General features: G+C 40.7%; 1 protein-coding gene across 3 annotated transcripts in view; it reads left to right on the top strand.

Moving 5' to 3' along the window:
• Positions 1-3,182, top strand: part of LOC149461203 (tachykinin-like peptide) — a 91,468-nt gene extending 88,286 nt beyond the window's left edge. For all 3 annotated transcript variants that reach the window (XM_089678664.1, XM_089678665.1, XM_089678663.1), the window contains one exon: positions 854-3,182. In XM_089678664.1, the coding sequence (XP_089534790.1) occupies positions 854-903 (50 nt within the window). In that variant the 3' untranslated portion in view covers positions 904-3,182. The remainder of the gene's footprint in view (positions 1-853) is intronic.
• The last annotated feature ends 15,886 nt before the right edge of the window (positions 3,183-19,068 follow it).

The following is a 19,068-nucleotide window of genomic DNA, read 5'->3' as shown; positions in this document are numbered from 1 at the left end:
CAGCACAGCTAGAAAACTGACCACCCTGTACTCTTATACCTAGTGTGGTCAGTTTTTAATAGGAAAGCAGAGGGACTGGCAGGAGCAGCATGGATTTCACATAAAGGCAGCAAAACAAAGAGAACAGGATACTTTTCCATACATTGAACAGCAGGCACATATCAGGAATTTGAAATGTTGGGTTGACATATTCTTCAAGTCATAGCCCAAAATTTTTTTTGCAATTGACTACCTCTTCCATTATTTACCAAAATTGGCTAATGTTGTCATTGTTAATTAAGAAACAATGGCCATTTTGAGAGTCCAAAGTGCTGTCAAGATTTTAGTAAGTCTTTACAATGTGTTACAAAACCTTTTTATGGTAGAAGGATGGATCTTGCAGGACCCTGTGATAACTTTGGATTTCCTAAAGTCACATTTTTCACAAACTCATTAGGACATGGGTGCTCAACCTGTGTCTCTCCAACTGTTGGCAAACTACAAGTCCCATTATGCTTCTGCCATTGGAAGTCATGCTTGTAACTGTCAGCCTTGCAATGCCTTATGGGAATTGTAGTCCCCCAACAGCTGGAGGGCCACAGGTTGAGCACCATGGCATGACATGGCAGCAGATCAAGACAGTGCAGGAACACGGTGGTAAGTTTCTCCAGCCTGTGGTGGCTGCCGTACAGCAACAACTTTGTGGGCCGAGCATTCAGGTTCTTTCATAAGCCCAATTGTGAATGGTTCCCTTTAACAAAATATCACATTTTAATGAAGCACTTATACTTTAGGCACTAAAAACAATATGTTTCAGTAATATGTTGATTAGGTTTTCTTTTTGAAATAAATATATTTCTATTTTTCCCCTTAGGATCAGCAGAAAGGAACACGATACATAACTACGAAAGAAGACGCAAATGAGCTATCCTTCCCGGTTGCATTGGCCAGGCTTCATTCACTAAGACAGAAGATGAAGTGTAATATACTATATCCAGTGTAAAATGAATATCTATTTATTTTAAGATTGATTGTTTTAGCTTGTATATTCAATAAATTTATTATTTTTAATAGTGTGGCAATGATACTTGTTACATATGTGTGCTGTGGTTCTCAAATTATGTACAAGAGGTGAACTTTTCTGGGGCGTTCTACCGTAGACTAATGAGGCAATATTCCGTTTAGCGCTGTGTAGGAGTACAGTTTCCGAAGACTTCCAATGTGAAGTGTGATGGAACTGTATTCAATCTACAAGCGGGTTGTCACAGGTTGTCTACCTCTTAAAGGGACAGTCTATCCAAAGGTTTTTTTTTCTTCATTTGAGTTGGGTTATTTAAGATTGGGTAGTGTTCCCCTTAGTGCTCATTAGGGGTAGAATTTCTGTAGACTGCCATTGTGATATTTGATGGAACGCTTTCAATCTACAAGTGGATTGTCACAGGTTGTCTACCCCTAAAAGGAACACTCCATTCAATTTTTTGGGGGGGTTTGTTGAAGAAAGATGGGTAATATTCGCTTTAGTGCTTTGTAGGGGTAGAATTTCTGTAAACTGCCATTCTGATATTTGATGGAAGGGGGTTGTCACAGGTTGTCTACCCCTTAAAGGAACAGTCTAGCCAAAGGTTTTTTTTTTTTTCATATGGGTTGGTTGATTTAAGATGGGGTAATATTCCCTTCAGTTCTCTGTAGGGGGTAGAGTTTCTGTAGACTGCCATTGTGATATTTGATGGAACGCTTTCAATCTATAAGTATATGTCACAGGTTGTCTACCCCTTAAAGGAACACTCCACTGAAGGTTTTTTTGAGTTGGTTGACATAAGATAGTTAATCTGGCTTTCTTCCATGCTCCCCTGCTGACTGCTTTCTCCTTTAGTTTTTTTTGTAGTCATGCTGTGTGTCAGACAAAAGTGTTTACCATGGTTTACCTCCTGGCACACAAACTTGTAGACTACAGGAAAAATGGAGAACATGCTAAAATAGGGGACATGGAGATGGTTCAGACTACAAAGGTTGCCTTTGTAGACCCAACTTGGTTTAATGTGAACTTGTGCTCTAACTCTATGCAGGAAAAAGCAACAGGTTCACTTAATTTGTTTCCTCCTCAGCTGCAAATACTTCCCTTCCCTCCCCTGTTGCTCTTTTGAACCATTGGGAACAAAAAGAACAAATTGCTTTATATCAAAAATATATAAATTGTAAGCTGCATTGCCAAACTTAGCTCTTCTTTCTGTGTTTAATAATTGCCAAAAAAGACTGCATACAATAATGTCTCCACCTGAAACCAACCTTCCTTGATACATTTCACCACTGCTGGCTTGCTCACAAGGATAGGGGAAGGGTATAGGGCTTCCCCCATCCTAGTGAGCAAGTCACCAGTGGTGAAACACGTCACGGAAGGTTGGTTTCGGGTGGAGACATTATTGTATGAAGTTTTCTTTCACAATTATTAAACACAGAAAGATCTAAGTTTTGGAGTGCAGCTTACATTCATTATATTTTTGACAGAGAGTGGAGACGGGCTGTGTTGGCCAGCACCTGGGTTGTTCATATGTGATTAAAGAAGCAAGTTTTGACCTGAGCCATGGGTGTGTTTCCATCCAAATTGCTCTAGACAGAGGTTACACAGGGCTGAGGACTCTTCCTGATCCCTTGTGACAGCATTAGGCCAATCGCCAAGCATCAACACTGTTGTGAGAGGAAGGATAGTGAGTCACATGCTCCCCCATACCCTGAAGTACTGGGTATTTATCTTTGCCCCCAACATTTAAATGGAATTTAGAATAATTGAGCATATTCTGGTGAGGGGGCATTAAAGCACAGATTGAAGTGAAATATTTTTCAATAAAACACATGGGGAAGGAAGTCTCCTTTTGGTAACCCTACCACCTATTAGGGACACATTTTGTGGCCCGAAGCAACAGTCTCTTGAAATATGTCTCTTCTTCTGCGGGGATACCCAATGAAATAAGCCATTTCCACGGTTGTCAATGAGTGACAGAAATGCAATTGTTGTTTCAATGTTGACACATGAAATTAAAATATGTTGTACCTTTGTTATTTGGAATAAATTGGTATCATTGCAGCATGTTTATTTTTCTTTTTTCCCTTTTTTTCTCCTGAATGTGAATCCAAAGTCTTCATTTCATAGTACAGATGTTTTTTCTGATAGTGGCACTTTGAATAAAAAAAGAGATTTTGCAACATTTCTTTTCGTTTGAGGCTCTTTCATTGTGTAGTTGTTGTGTTGTATGATGGATGGGCAAGTTTTTATGACTGTCTGAGTATGAGAAAGCAAGCTCCTCAGAGGGAGCAAATTATAAAAGCAATCTAACCCGAAGCATATATAAAGCCAATTTTACATTTTTATTGTTGCTAGAGCTTAGAATGTTTGAAACCACTGTCAGGTTTTTATTGATAGGGAAAGTGGATGAATGGCGTTGGAACCCTGAGGTTTCTTTTTATAGTTAATTTTATATTATTGTTATCATCCAATAGTATGGTGATGATGTAGCTATATAGATTATGAATAATGGACTGGCAGCTTCTGTACACAGGAGGGATTCCACAACCACCTTGGGTTGTGATAGGAATAAGTCAGTCTAGAATTGAAGAGCCACACTGTGATATTCAAGTCCAGATACAAGTTGATTCCAAAGACATTATTCCATACTCTTTATAGAGGCAATGCGTTTTTAGAGGCTCTAACTTTGGCTCCCTAAAGTGGAACCTGTCTTTCTCTATCAAAATTAGTTTTTTTTTCTTGTTCAATAAATGTTTATTGACGTTTTACAAGAGTACAACATCATATAACATAAACAAAAATGGAAATATACATTACAACCGAGGTTGGGTAGCCCTAACACAAAGACCGAGTGCCAGCAAGACGCCATTCCCATTTCTAGTCATAAACAGATGGGTTCTAGGAAATAAATGCTACATGAATCATCTGCCCTTACTCAAGATGGCCACAGCTAGAAATAAAAGGGGGATGTTTTTCAAAGTGATTTCTCAACAAAATAAAGCACGGAGACATGAATGGATGGATGAGTTTGGTCTGAATATTAATAATGAATTAAATAACGTTTTTGGTTTGAGGTGCTCAGATACAGTTGACAGTGTGGACTCTGTACTTGATTAGGCATTGAGAGTTGAGAATTGTCAACTATCAAAGAGAGGATTCTCTTTACTTTTCAGAGGCTTTCTTTCACTTCCTGTTGTTTCTTTAAAACAGAAAGTGAAGGAAGTTCACCCCAAATTGTTAGTGGCTGTAACCAGGGGCGGACTGACAACTCATGGGGCCCCCGGGCAATAGGGGATCATGGGGCCCCTGTGTCCTGGCCCAAACTCAAAAAAGCCTATGAAAAAGGTACCAGGGGCATCTCATGGGGCCCCCTACTGCCCCCAGGCCCTCGGGCAGTGCCCGAGTTTCCAAATGGTCAGTCCGCCCCTGGCTGTAACCATTCTTCTGTTTCAATAAATTTTTATTGAAAAAAATATTTTATACAGAGTGCAAAGACAAATAAGCTTCAGTCACACAAGTCTACACAACTTGACATGGGATATAAAGGTTTAAAGCATTCTTCACTACATCGAAAACTAAAAAAGATGTTGGCTTTAGATAGACTATAAACAATTATCGAGAGCCATGTGCTTTCTTAGCAGCGTTTCCAAAATAAGTGTTTAAGGTCTAAGGTCACCTAAAACTGAGATCTCCTGTGTGGCTTCTCCCCCTCACTCCCAGGGGTTCCACATGCTGGCCTACGTTTCCCAGACCTGACAACCAGGAGATGTCAGTAGAACTCCCTCTGACTATCTTCAGAGCAGCATTCTGACAGAATACAGGCACCAAGAGGCTGGATGTGGTTAATGTCTTTACTTGAAAGCCTTAGTTAATAACTTGGCTTCAATGGGTTGCAGACCCCAACAGCAAAATGCATTCTTTGTACCAAGCCCTGCTGGTGGCTGTCCCTGCAAAAAGGTACTCACTCTATGTAGGCCTGTACTTCCTCCTGGGTTATGGAAGGGAGGAACCAAGGGGTAGACCAGATTTCAAAGTCCTCTCCTTCTCTCCTGGGGCTAGGATGGGGAACTGCAGGGTACCTTGCCCTCTTCCAGGAGGGGCGAGAGCAGGAGCACAGCAGATAGATCTTGCCTCTTTTTTTTCCTCTGCCGTCTGACCCACCTTCTTCCCATGTCCTGCCTCAACTACCAGCCTTCTCCCAGGGGAAGGAGGCACCTTAAAGGGGAAATATAATATATCAATCAAGTGCCGTGCTTCACTACTTATTTAAACCAAAACAATCAGCATAAATGTCTCTTAATAAGTGTCCATGTATTGGTATTAGAGATGAGCGAATCGAACTTGGCGAAGTGGAATTCGTTTCGAATATTAGGAAAAATTCGATTCGCACCGAATCCGAATATTAGCAAATTTCAGATGCGCGAATCAAATTTTTCCCGATCGGCCGATTTTCATCCCTTCTACAGCCGGCAAAAAGTGTCCCTGCAGAGAGCTCCGCTATTTCTGACAGTTCTCTGACAGTTCCTTCACATTTACAGCGGTTGAAACATTGTATCTATTTATTTCCATTTAGGATACAGATGTTTTTATTCGGAAACAAATAGATACAATGTTTCAACCGCTGTAAATGTGAAGGAACTGTCAGAGAACTGTCAGAAATAGCGGAGCTCTCTGCAGATACACTTTTTGCTTGACTGGAATTCTTCTTCTTTTCATTCTTCTTCTTCTTTTCATTCTTCTTCTTCTTCCTCTTCTTTTCATTCTTCTTCTTCTTTTCATTCTTCTTCTCCTTCTTTTCATTCTTCTTCTTCTTTTCATTCTTCTTTTCATTCTTCTTCTTCTTCTTTTCATTCTTCTTTTCATTCTTCTTCTTCTTTTCATTCTTCTTTTCATTCTTCTCATTCTTCTTTTCATTCTTCTTTTCATTCTTCTTCTCATTCTTCTTTTCATTCTTCTTCTTCTTTTCATTATTCTTCTTCTTCTTTTCATTCTTCTTCTTCTTTTCATTCTTCTTTTCATTCTTCTTCTTCTTTTCATTCTTCTTTTCATTCTTCTTCTTCTTCTTTTCATTCTTCTTCTTCTTCTTCTTTTCATTCTTCTTTTCATTCTTCTCATTCTTCTTTTCATTCTTCTTTTCATTCTTCTTCTCATTCTTCTTTTCATTCTTCTTCTTCTTCTTTTCATTCTTCTTCTTTTCATTCTTCTTCTTCTTCTTTTCATTCTTCTTTTCATTCTTCTTCTTCTTCTTTTCATTCTTCTTCTTCTTCTTTTCATTCTTCTTTTCATTCTTCTTCTTCTTCTTTTCATTCTTCTTCTTCTTCTTTTCATTCTTCTTTTCATTCTTCTTCTTCTTCTTTTCATTCTTCTTCTTCTTATTTTCATTCTTCTTTTCATTCTTCTCATTCTTCTTTTCATTCTTCTTTTCATTCTTCTTCTCATTCTTCTTTTCATTCTTCTTCTTCTTCTTTTCATTCTTCTTCTTCTTTTCATTCTTCTTTTCATTCTTCTTCTTCTTTTCATTCTTCTTTTCATTCTTCTTCTTCTTCTTTTCATTCTTCTTCTCATTCTTCTTTTCATTCTTCTTCTTTTCATTCTTCTTCTTCTTTTCATTCTTCTTTTCATTCTTCTTCTTCTTCTTCTTTTCATTCTTCTTCTTCTTCTTTTCATTCTTCTTTTCATTCTTCTTTTCATTCTTCTTCTCATTCTTCTTTTCATTCTTCTTCTTCTTCTTTTCATTCTTCTTTTCATTCTTCTTCTTCTTCTTTTCATTCTTCTTCTTCTTCTTTTCATTCTTCTTTTCATTCTTCTCATTCTTCTTTTCATTCTTCTTTTCATTCTTCTTCTTCTTTTCATTCTTCTTCTTCTTCTTTTCATTCTTCTTTTCATTCTTCTTCTTCTTCTTTTCATTCTTCTTCTTCTTCTTTTCATTCTTCTTCTTCTTCTTCTTCTTCTTCGTCGTGCCCCGTGACTGCCCAAATGAGTGAAGTGTGCGGTGATTCTAAGATCGACGGCACTCATTTGCATGTCATACTGACTGACAGTATTATTTCTCTTCCCCAGCAGACTCCAAGGGCATTTAAATTAAAGGTACAGTGTTCTGCACTAATATAAAGGCTCTCTGAAGCCTAGAAACCCTTTTAATAAGTTAAATTCGCAGCGAATAAATTCGCATCGAATCGAATTTCTTCCGCAAATTCGGCGAATCAGCCGAATAGAATTTTTGAATAATTCGCTCATCTCTAATTGGTATTCTGTATGGTTGTATATCTTCACAGATGCTTGAATAGCAAATAACTGCTTAGAACATCTCGTGCGATTATACACTGCAAACCAATGTGTGTACACCTCCACTGGATGTGCTCTCACCTGGTGTATATGACCTAACCGCTAAGTGAGATCATATATAGCATGTGTCCCTTATGATATAACGGACACATGATAAGATAAGATGATATAAGATGTCCGAGATGTCCAATAGGCATGAGTCTCCTCCACTCTCTGTCCTCCTTCATCAGATAAATGCCAAAAAGATATGACTAAAACATAGTGCTTTATCCTTACAAAACATCTATTGATAAAACAATATCCACTATTCCACTCGCATGTATGATATATAATATTGCATCTTACGAAGTAACTCCAAAAAGGCACTGCTACTGGTATGGATCCTCCAACCACTAATCTGCAGCCAGCTGTATCACTCTTTCCTATCCTACGAGTTTCGTGACGTCAAAGCCCCTCACCTACGCACTACGCCACAGGGTCACATGGCTTCTTCAGGTGGAATGATTCATGGATGTTTATGCTGATTGTTTTGGTTTAAATCAGTAGTGAAGCGCAACACTTGATTGATATTTTATGTAATATAATACATTTTGTATGGGAATGTGAATGGTGTGAACGATTCACAATTTTATTTAATTTATTTTATTTTAATTTTTTTTTTTTTAATCAATATTTAATTTTCCATTTATTATTTTGTATCACTATTCAGCATAGCAGCTCACAAGATTTTGCACTTTATGCATTGTCACCTTAAAGGGGAACCTACTCTATCACCTGCCTACAGACTGGTGGAGCATGGTGAAAGGTGAGTTTCCATATGGGACATGGTTTATCAAGACACATATTTTAACATCTCAGAACCACAAAGGTAACCACCAGCCCAACATACCTTATAGATACTGGCTCATGGAGCAAATGTTCACTTCCCCCCAGCCCAGTCCTGTGGCCACTGAAACATTAGTTTTGAGAGAAGCTGGTTTTATACGGTACCTGTAATCTATAGTAACTATAATAAAATAATAGAAATTAGAGGAAGTAGACACATTGCTTGCATCAACACTCAAAGAAGTAGCTCTTTGATAATCCACAATTTCCCCAAAGTAAGTAAAAAAATACACCCCATGTCACCACAGGTGAAAAACAAATATTTCAGCAATAAAAGTTCTATATAAAAGTCTCTTGTGTCCAAAAAAACAAATAGCCAATATTGTGAAATCACTTCTCCAGAAATCACACCATTGCTTCTGTTCTTTGCCGCTCCACAGCAGGCAGAAACTCATAAAAAATATGCCTCTCTAATTACAGATTGGCACATTATGCTCTATTTAATGTTGTTGCAGACAGATGGTTCCTCTTGGCCACTATACTCCAATCTTCCTCCTAATTAATGGCTCCACAATACTGGATAAAGAAAAACAGAAACAATAGTGCAATCCAGTAAAAACAGACTATTTCATTGAAGAATAAAAAGCTACTCAGAAGGATAAAACATAACACTTGCACATCAGCCCAGCTCTATATGTCAGACCCAAATGATAGCACCCATTTAAAAAGTGCATAAAACCGGAAAACATTCGCCTGTGGTATTGGTATCTCAACTAAACTCTGAGCAGAATGTCACTTTCGGTAGCTGGTGATGTCACTTCCAGTTGTCCTACAACCACGTCCCAACATGTTTCGTCCTTCCGACTTTTGTCAAAGGGATAATTGCTTGCATCTCCTCTCTATCTCTGCAATAGAAGTCTGTGTAAGGACTCTTGTGATGATGGGTGTGGCTGTTACACAGCCATACCATCACAGAGTACTGTAGCGAGAGAGCAGAAAGCAGCATGTTTACTAAGAGAAAACGCAGTTAAAACATCTACAAGCAGAAGACATTCTTAAATTATACCGTTTCGGGGTACAGGAGCAGAAAGAGATAAAAAAAAGTGAGACTTCTACAGTATAGAGTTCATGCCTGCAAAGACCCTGAGGTTCTTTCCCTGTAGTTGCACTAGCAGCCAAGCACATAGTCACTCTTTTGGCTCAATGATCAGTCTAGGGATATGCTTTTCAATGCTTATTTGCAAAATTGAACTTGGATGGGTGCAGGGTAACTGTGGGATACTCCAGCAGCATTAAGTAGTAATGAGGATGCTAATCTTTCTCCTAAAGAATCTGAGCACAGTCCTTGCTGCAGCAAATGATGGGCTGAGCTTACTGGGACACCATGAACAATGTTCTCCTTAAGTAACACTCTAATGCAAGAAGGATAGGAGCAGCAGATGGTCAATGGGATCTCTCACACCCGTCTGTACTCGCTAATGTCCTTGGATAATTGGATGTCTCCTTCCAATATCTTCCAGACACCTCTTCTGTAAAGAGTTCAGACCAAATCCCCAAAAAGAAGTCCCTCAGTCAGCTCCAGCAAAGGTCAGCAGAATAGGCCCTCAGGTAGCATAGCTGGGACCTCGATGAGCAGCAGAAGCACACCTTGACTGCCCCGAAGGAAAGCAGCCCTTCAGGCTGGGATCTCCTCTTCCTGTTCCCTCTGTTCCAGGTCGCAAATTATTTATGCACCCTCTCAGCCACCATCTGGGCACCCTCCCCCATAATATTCATTATGCATAAATATTCAGCAGCTGATTTGACTCTCCCAGCCCACTATTTTCTAGAATCCTCCAGAAAACAGGGAGAAGCAATCAAACCAGCAACATGTGAGACACAGAACAGCCAGTTATAATCACAACCAGCTCAACTGATTACAGTGAAATCAAAAACTAAATTTACCTAACCTAGCATCTGTCTAGGAGGGTGCTACACCTCAGCTGTGTTTTAGAGACAACTGTACTTTTTCAGTTTGTCCTTTAAGTAATTGTCTCACTCCTCTTCATTGCTGCCCGGCTGGTAAAGAATTTATCTCTCGCTTGTCCCTCACTTCCTGTCTCTGTTGCACAAGAACATGAAATGAGGGGAACATGGGTGAGCAGGACAAGAAGATACAGGTAACCATACCTTTAGCTCCCAGAGGTTTCATTACGCCAATAAAATGTGTTTCGTTGCTGTTAGTGTTCCCATTAGAGAGATTTTTCAACACTTCCTGTCTCTCTGGATTCATGTCACTTGTAAAGCTGATCATACATTATTAGATTTTTAAATGTACATTCTTACAATAATTCTCAGTACATTTGAAGACTTGATGAATAGTTGTTAAAAATTTTTTTTGCTTGTTTGCTTTTAACATTTTATTTATTATTTATTATACATAGCGCCATCAATTTACGCAGTGCTTTACATATACAGTTGTGTTCAAAATAATAGCAGTGTGTTGAAAAAAGTGAATAAAGCTCAAAATCCTTCTAATAGCTTTTTTTTTCTATACACACAAATGCATTGGGAACACGACACATTCTATTCCAAATCACAACATGAAGAAAAATAGATCAAACTTGTGTTATTCCTCTAAAAAAATTGAAGAAAAGTGAATATTAGACAGTTCAAATAAATAGCAGTGTTTGTATTCTTCTTTACAAACTCAAACATTCACTATATAAACTGAAAAATATTTGAAGATTTTGCTTTCCTTTGAATCACTTAATGAATATTTGGTTGTAGTCGCACTGTTTCTGAGAACTGCTGTACATCTGTGTTGCATGGAGTCACCCAACTTCTGGCCCCTGTGATTCCAGCCCAGGATGATTGGACTACATTCCACAGTTCTTCTCTATTTCTTGGTTTTGCCTCAGAAACGGCATTTTTGATGTCACCCCACAAGTTTTCTATTGGATTAAGATCCGGGGATTGGGCTGGCCACTCCATAACGTCAATCTTGTTGATCTGGAACCAAGATGTTGCACGTTTACTGGTGTGTTTGGGGTGGTTTTCTTGTTGGAACATCCATTTCAAGGGCATTTCCTCTTCAGCATAAGGCAGCATGTCCTCTTCAAGTATTCTGATGTATTCAAACTGATCCATGATCCCTGGTATGCGATAAATAGGCCCAACACCGTAGTATGAGAAACATCCCCATATCATGATGCTTGCACCACCATGCTTCACTGTCTTCACAGTGTACTGTGGCTTGAATTCAGTGTTTGGGGGTCGTCTGACAAACTGTCTCCGGCCACTAGACCCAAAAAGAACAATCTTACTTTCATCAGTCCACAAAATGTTGCGCCATTTCTCTTTAGGCCAGTCAATGTGCTCTTTGGCAAATTGTAACCTCTTCAGCACATGTCTTTTTTTCAACAGTGGGACTTTGCGGGGGCTTCTTGCAGATAGCTTGGCTTCACATAGGCGTCCTCTAATTGTAACAGTCCTCACAGGGAACTTTACACCTTCTTTGATCTTCCTGGAGCTGATTGTTGGCTGAGTCCTTGCCATTTTGGCTATTCTTCTATCCATTCGAATGGTAGTTTTTCGCTTTCTTCCACGTCTTTCAGGTTTTGGTTGCCATTTTAAAGCATTTGCGATCATTTTAGCTGAGCAGCCTATCATTTTCTGCACTTCTTTATATGTTTTCCCCTCTCCAATCAACTTTGTAATCAAGGTACGCTGTTCTTCTGAACAATGTCTGGAACAACCCATTTTCCTCAGAATTTCAGAGAGAAATGCACTGTAACCAGCATGTACAACATTTGCTGCCTTCCTTCCTTAAATAAGGGCAATAATTGCCACCTGTTTTTCAAAGAATGAATGACCTCACTAATAGAACTCCACACTGCTATTATTTTGAACATGCCCCTTTCAATGAGTGATTCAATTACACAGAATCAGCAGCATGCATGTCATGACTGTTGGGTCTGTTGGATTTCTATTACTCTACTACACCTGCTAGTAAATTATTTGCCATGTAGAAATATCATTTCTACCAAAAACTGTGATTGATCAGGTTAGTGATGTCTGACTGCTATTATTTTGAACACAACTGTATATAGTACATTCACATCAGTCCCTAACCCTCAAGGGGCATACAATCTAAGGTCCCTAACTCACATTCATACATACACATACTAGGGCCAATTTAGACAGGAGCCAATTAACCTACCAGCAAGTCTTTTGGTGTGTGGGAGGAAACTGGAGTACCCAGAGGAAACCCATGCAGGCACAGCGAGAACATGCAAACTCCAGGTAAGTGCTGCTGTGGCTGGGATGTGAACCAACAAGTACTGCCAGGCGGAAGTGCTAAATACTGAGCCACTGTGCTGGCCATTAACATTCCATTATGTTGAAAGCAAACTTTGACTTTCTCGAATGTTTGTTCGTTCGGACAAGAAAAATTTTCCATTCTGCTCCTTCAAATTTTCTCACCACCGCAGTTCAAAATGAATGTCAATTTTACCTCACTAATGAGTAAAAAAAATGTAATTAACATTCTGAAAATGGAAAATTCCAACTAGTTTCTGCTAGTGTACAGCCAGCTTTAGATGGAATTCTGAAGGAGTCTACAAGTGGCTGCTTCAGCACACTTTAACCACTTCAGCTCCGGAAGATTTGACCCCCTTCATGACAAGGCCTTTTATGCTATACCGCACTGCGCTACTTTAACTGGCAATTGCACGGTCATTCAGCGCTGTATTCAAACAAAATTTATGTTATTTTTTTCACACAAATAGAGCTTTCGTTTGGTGGTATTTGGTCAGCACTGGGTTTTAAAAAATGTTTTATTATATAAACGAAAAAAGGCTGAACATTTTGAAAAAAGAAAACTAATTTTTACTTTCTGCTATAAAACACATCCAATAAAAAAGTCAAATTTCTTGATAAACTTAGGCCAAAGTACAGGTGAAACTCGAAAAAATAGAATATCACGCAAAAGTTCATTTATTTCAGTAATGCAGCTTAAAAGGTGAAACTAATATATGAGATAGACTCATTACATGCAAAGCAAGATAGTTCAAGCCGTGATTTGTCATAATTGTGATGATTATGGCTTACAGCTCATGAAAACCCCAAATCCACAATCTCAGAAAATGAGAATATTACATGCAATCAATAAAACAAGGATTGTACATAGAACAATATCGGACCTCTGAAAAGTATAAGCATGCATATGTACTCAGTACTTGGTTTGGGCCCCTTTTGCAGCAATTTCTGCCTCAATGCGGCGTGGCATGGAAGCTATCAGCCTGTGGCACTGCTGAGGTGTTATGGAAGACCAGGATGTTTATAGCGGCCTTCAGCTCTTCTGCATTGTTCGGTCTCATGTCTCTCATCTTTCTCTTGACAATGCCCCATAGATTCTCTATGGGGTTCAGGTCAGGCAGTTTGCTGGCCAATCAAGCACAGTAATCCCACGATCATTGAACCAGATTTTGGTGCTTTTGGCAGTGTGGGCGGGTGCCAAGTCCTGCTGGAAAATGAAGTCAGCATCCCCATAAAGCTTGTCTGCGGAAGGAAGCATGAAGTGCTCCAAAATCTCCTGGTAGACGGCTGCGTTGACCCTGGACTTAATGAAGCACAGTGGACCAACACCAGCAGATGACATGGCTCCCCAAATCGACACAGACTGTGGAAACTTCACACTGGACTTCAAGCATCTTGCAGTGTGTGCCTCTCCATTCTTCCTCCATACTCGGGGTCCTTGGGCCTCTCCATTCTTCCTCCATACTCTGGGTCCTTGGTTTCCAAATGAGATGCAAACGCTGCTCTCATCAGAAAAGAGGACTTTGGACCACTGAGCAACAGACCAGGTCTGTTTTTCTTTAGCCCAGGTAAGACGCTTCTGACCTTGTTTGTTGCTCAGGAGCGGCTTGACAAGAAGAATACCACATTTGAAGCCCATGTCCAGGATTCGTCTGTGTGTGGTGGCTCTTGATGCACTGACTCCAGCCTCAGTCCACTCCTTGTGAAAGTCCCCAACACATTTGAATGGCCTTTTCCTGACAATCCTCTCCAGGCTGCGGTCATCCCTGCTGCTTGTGCACCTTTTTCTTCCACACTTTTCCCTTCCACATAACTTTCTATTAATGTGCTTTGATACAGCACTTTGGGAATATCCAACTTCTTTTGCAATTACCTTTTGAGGCTTTCCCTCCTTATGGAGGGTGTCAATGATTGTTTTCTGCACAACTGTCAGGTCAGCAGTCTTTCCGATGATTGTGATTCCTACTGAACCAGACTGAGAGACCATTTAAAGGCTCAGGAACCCTTTGCAGGTGTTATGGCTTAATTAGCTGATTAGAGTGGGACACTTTGAGCCGAGAATATTGCACCTTTTCACAATATTCTCATTTTCTGAGATTGTGGATTTGGGGTTTTCATGAGCTGTAAGCCATAATCATCACAATGATGACAAATCATGGCTTGAACTATCTTGCTTTGCATGTAATGAGTCTCTCTCATATATTAGTTTCACCTTTTAAGTTGCATTACTGAAATAAATTAACTTTTGCACGATATTCTAATTTTTTGAGTTTCACCTGTATATTCTGCTACATGTCTTTGGTAAAAAAAAAAGCCAATAAGTGTATATTGATTGCTTGAAAGTTAGGGTGTCTACAAACTATGGTATATTTATTGGAAATGTTATAATGGGACTTATAATGGGACTACGATAGCGCGGTGGGTAATCTGTCACTAACTGACACTGAGTGGGAACTGACTAACATTGACTGACACTGACATCACCAGTGACATTAATACAGAGATCAATGATAATACTCTACACTGTCACAGTACTAAGGACACAGAATGGCTGGGAGGGGGTTAACATCTCGGGTAATCAGGTAATCAGAGAGCGTGCACCCTGTACCTGGAAGAGGCCAGCGACATACAGGTACATCACTGTGCCTGTATGTAGCATTATCCCCTTAGGAGTTGCTAAATTGTTTTCGAGTTCCCTGTGGATCTGGGCCCCCCTGCTGACACCACAGTACACTCCTAATTTGAATAAATCACCACCAGAAAGTGAATTCACACACGGATTGAAGTAAACTAGTAAGAGTTTTACAGCAAACTTCAACACGGCTTGGTTACACAGCATAACAGAATTGGCATGTGCAAAATCAATTGTCACTTGTGTGTCAATTTGAACGTAAGGAAAAGACATTTATCACAGAATCTCAATCTGCTTTTCAGAAACTAAGGCTGGCCATGCATGGGTCGAAATTCGACTGATTTTTCGTCCGAAAGTTGGACCTAAGAATAATCGGCCAATTTTTGCTCTGTTAGTGGGTCAATGGCACTGGCCGATTTTCATGGTTCCTTCCCTTTTTGGTGATCGGCATGTTGGAAAATTTGTGAAAATGATAGTCAAATCGTACGATGGTTTTTCCGAAAAGAATATGCGCATGAGCCGCAACCTGGAAGGAAAATAAGTTTTGCCTGTTATATGGGGTGAACTTTATGATTTGGTCAGCCGATTTTCGAAATCATTGATGACACCATCGGATTACTGAGCAAACAACGTTTTCAATTTTCGGATGAAAAATCGTTCGGAATGGCCATGTATGGCCTACATAACCCAATATCTCCAACCTGAGGTGGTCTTACACTCCCCAGTGAGCAGCTAGGACTATCAAACAGGTAGACTAGCTCAGTGTTTCTCAACCTTTTTTCAGTCAAGGTACCTTTAAAATTATGGACAGTCTTGAGGTACCCCATTCTAAAATGTGAAAAATGATTCTAATAGTTTTATATAACACAGCAACATACACACATGTAGGACACCCAACATTAGAGGTGATTTATTCTTCCAAAGCAAATACACTTTTGCACACTGGTACTGACTAGTATTCCAGTGTTTCTCCTCTCCCTCAGTTTTTCTCCATCACTGAGCTAATGTGACCCCAGCACTGATGGAGAGGGGCAGGGGAGGGTCAAACATGGATGCTGTGCAGGCAGCTGACATCCTCCTTATCAACTGATGATGTCATTGGTTGTCAGGATGCCGGCGGCTAGAAGGTCATAATGGTGCACAATGAAAACCTGTGGCTTTGTGTAACTAAAAGGCAGGCTTTAGATATTTTGCCAAGGCACCCCTGAAGAAACTTCAAGGCACCCCAGGGTGCATGGGCACCCTGGTTGAGAAAGGCTGGACTAGCTCACTTTGGGTCCTCAGGACCTGATGGTAAGGAGAGCCTGAAATAAGGAAAAGAGCTCTTTACCCAAAAACAGCCAATGTTCTTTAAAGGCAATGAATAATCTTCTGCGCGTGTGATGGGGCCCAGTTGATGCTCAGTGAAGTGTGGACTGTAACTGTTTGAGGAACAGTGTAATAAACAGAGGGAAGAATAACACTCCCTTTGCAAGCAGCAATTTTACGGATGTAATGTTATTATTATTATTATTACATCGAGTTTATATAGCGCCAAAGGGTTTGCTCAGCGCTGTACAATAGGGGGGGGGGGACAATACATGAAACAGTACAGCAACTACAAACAGCACATGAGGGGTTAGAGGGCCCTGCTCTTTCGAGCTTACAATCTAGGAGGGAGGGGGTAGAGGTACAGGAGGAAGTGGCTGTGGGGGATGGAGTGGTAGGAGGAATGAAGGAGAACGGCTGCTAGATGAGGGTGGGGTAGGCTTCCCTGAAGAGGTGGGTTTTCAGGGAGCACCTGAAGGTGAAGAGGGAAGGTGACAGTCTGATGGATTGGGGTAGTGAGTTCCAGAGGATGGGGGGGGACCTGGAGAAGTCTTGCAGTCGTGCGTGGGAGGAGGAGACCAGGGAGCAAGATAGAAGGAGTTCCTGTGAAGAGCGAAGGATACGGGTAGGGTGGTACCTGGGAATCAGGTTGGTGAGGTAGTTAGGGGCAGTGTTGTGAATGGCTTTGTAGGTCAGAGTGAGTAGTTTGAATTTGATGCGTTGGGCAATAGGGAGCCAGTGGAGGGATAGGCAGAGGGGGGTGGCAGAGGTGGAGCGGTTGGGGAGGTGGATGAGTCTAGCTGCTGAGTTCAGGATGGTCTGAAGCGGGGAGAGCCTGCGCTGGGGCAGGCCAGTGAGGAAGGAGTTGCAGTAGTCGAGGCGTTCCTTTAAGGCACTAGTTACTAGCAAATCTAAAGCAACCAATGGCCAATCTGGTAAGCCATGCTCACTGGAAGTTTTTACAGCGGCTGTTTTTGGCTTTTGACATTTTTTTCTACAGCCAGTAAACCCCCCAGCATGTTATCCTATGTGTCCATGCACACATAGACTGCACACAAACAACATTTTTTGAATGGAAAAACAAACCCAGGACTAGTGAGTTTGTAGAGGAGTTTTTTTAACTGTAAAAACGCTCTAATGCTGACAAATGCGGCAAACCGTTGTAAAATGCGGTAAAACGCCAAAAACCAGCGTTTTTGGACTTTTTTTGACCAAAAAAAAATTTTTTTTTGTGGTAAAAAAAAGCTGAAAAAATGCTAAAAAACACAAATGCAGCAAAACGCCACTAAACACTAATGCAAAAACGCTAAAAAAAGCTGAAAAACGAAAATTTTTAACGTGACTTTACACAGCTAATGTTACCAGCATTATCAAACTGTCCCGTGTGCATGAGGGCTAAAAAGTGATTGTTGGCACAGAGCAACTCTTCTTTGGGCTACAAGACCTTTAGCACAATAGGGAAAAGGCCTCCTTAGCAAATGATGATTGATGAAAAGGAAAGGTTTCTTCACAGTGAGAGCTGTGAAAATGTGGAATAGACTCCCTCAAGAGTTGGTTCTGGCCAGCTCAGTGGATTGCTTCATAAAAGTCCTGGATTCTTTCTTAGATACACAGAATATAACTAGATACTAACATTTATACGTAAAGTTGATCCAGGGAATATGCGATTGCCTCTCGGGGGATCAGGAAGGAATTTTTTCCCCTGCAGGAGCAAATTGGATCATACTTTGCTGGGTTTATATTTTGTCTTTCTCTGGATCAACTGTGGGTATAGGATTATAACTTTTTTTTTTAATGGTTGAACTGGATGCACTTTTGTCTTTTTTCAGCCAGACTGACTGTAACTATGATGATGGTGACACAGTGGTGGTTTGGCCTATGAACCGAGTGTCCTGAAAGCAGTTCTGATGATAAGGCCGTGCTAAATGTAGTCAGACAATAGCGGCTAAAGAACTGGGCCACAACGTCTAATAACTACGTGCAATGTCCGCAACTGTGTGCAGGAAAATAGCAAAGGTGGAGCAGGTGTCAGTGTTCCCTGTCCTTGATAATGACTACTCACCCGAGGTTGGCGTCTGGCAGATCCTGGTGGTCTTTCTCTCCCCTTTGATAAGACCTCCACACACTCTCTGGTCCTGCCTGCAGTGTTCCGTTCGGTCACTCGCTTGCAGATTAGCTTTCTCCGTGATGAGGCAAGGTCAACGATCAGCAGACTCTCCTTGCCTCCTCTCTTTCTCTCCTTCCAAGGCCCTACTGCAATCAGTGCACTCCTCTCTCCAGATCTCTCCCCTCTCACTTCTTGTCTCATCTCCTGAGCTATCATATATATATATATATATATATATATATATATATATATATATATATATATATATATGCCTCTGCCCACACATCATCTCCTGTGGGAAATGTAGATCTTTACTACACTGTTCCTTAGCAAAGTCCTGAGGTTCAGCATACAATTTCCACTGGGCTTCTCTACAGAGTGTGAATGCCATTGTTGTGCAGGAGCAGGGGTGGACTGACTATTTGGAAACTCGGGCACTGCCCGAGGGCCCGGGGTCAGTAGGGGGCCCCATGAGATGCCCCTGGTACCTTTTTCATAGGCTTTTTTGAGTTTGGGCAAGGACGCAGGGGCCCCATGATCCTCTATTGCCCAGGAGCCCTATGAGTTGTCAGTCCGCCCCTGTGCAGGAGACTGCTATCTTGTGTTTGTTTT

Source organism: Staurois parvus, unplaced genomic scaffold (genome assembly GCF_062004578.1).
Source record: "Staurois parvus isolate SC_StPar_1 unplaced genomic scaffold, SC_StPar_1.0 ptg000208l, whole genome shotgun sequence".
NCBI classification, from domain to species: domain Eukaryota; kingdom Metazoa; phylum Chordata; class Amphibia; order Anura; family Ranidae; genus Staurois; species Staurois parvus.
The sequence above is the reverse complement of the archived record's forward strand: the minus strand, read 5'-3'. Positions and strand labels throughout refer to the sequence as shown.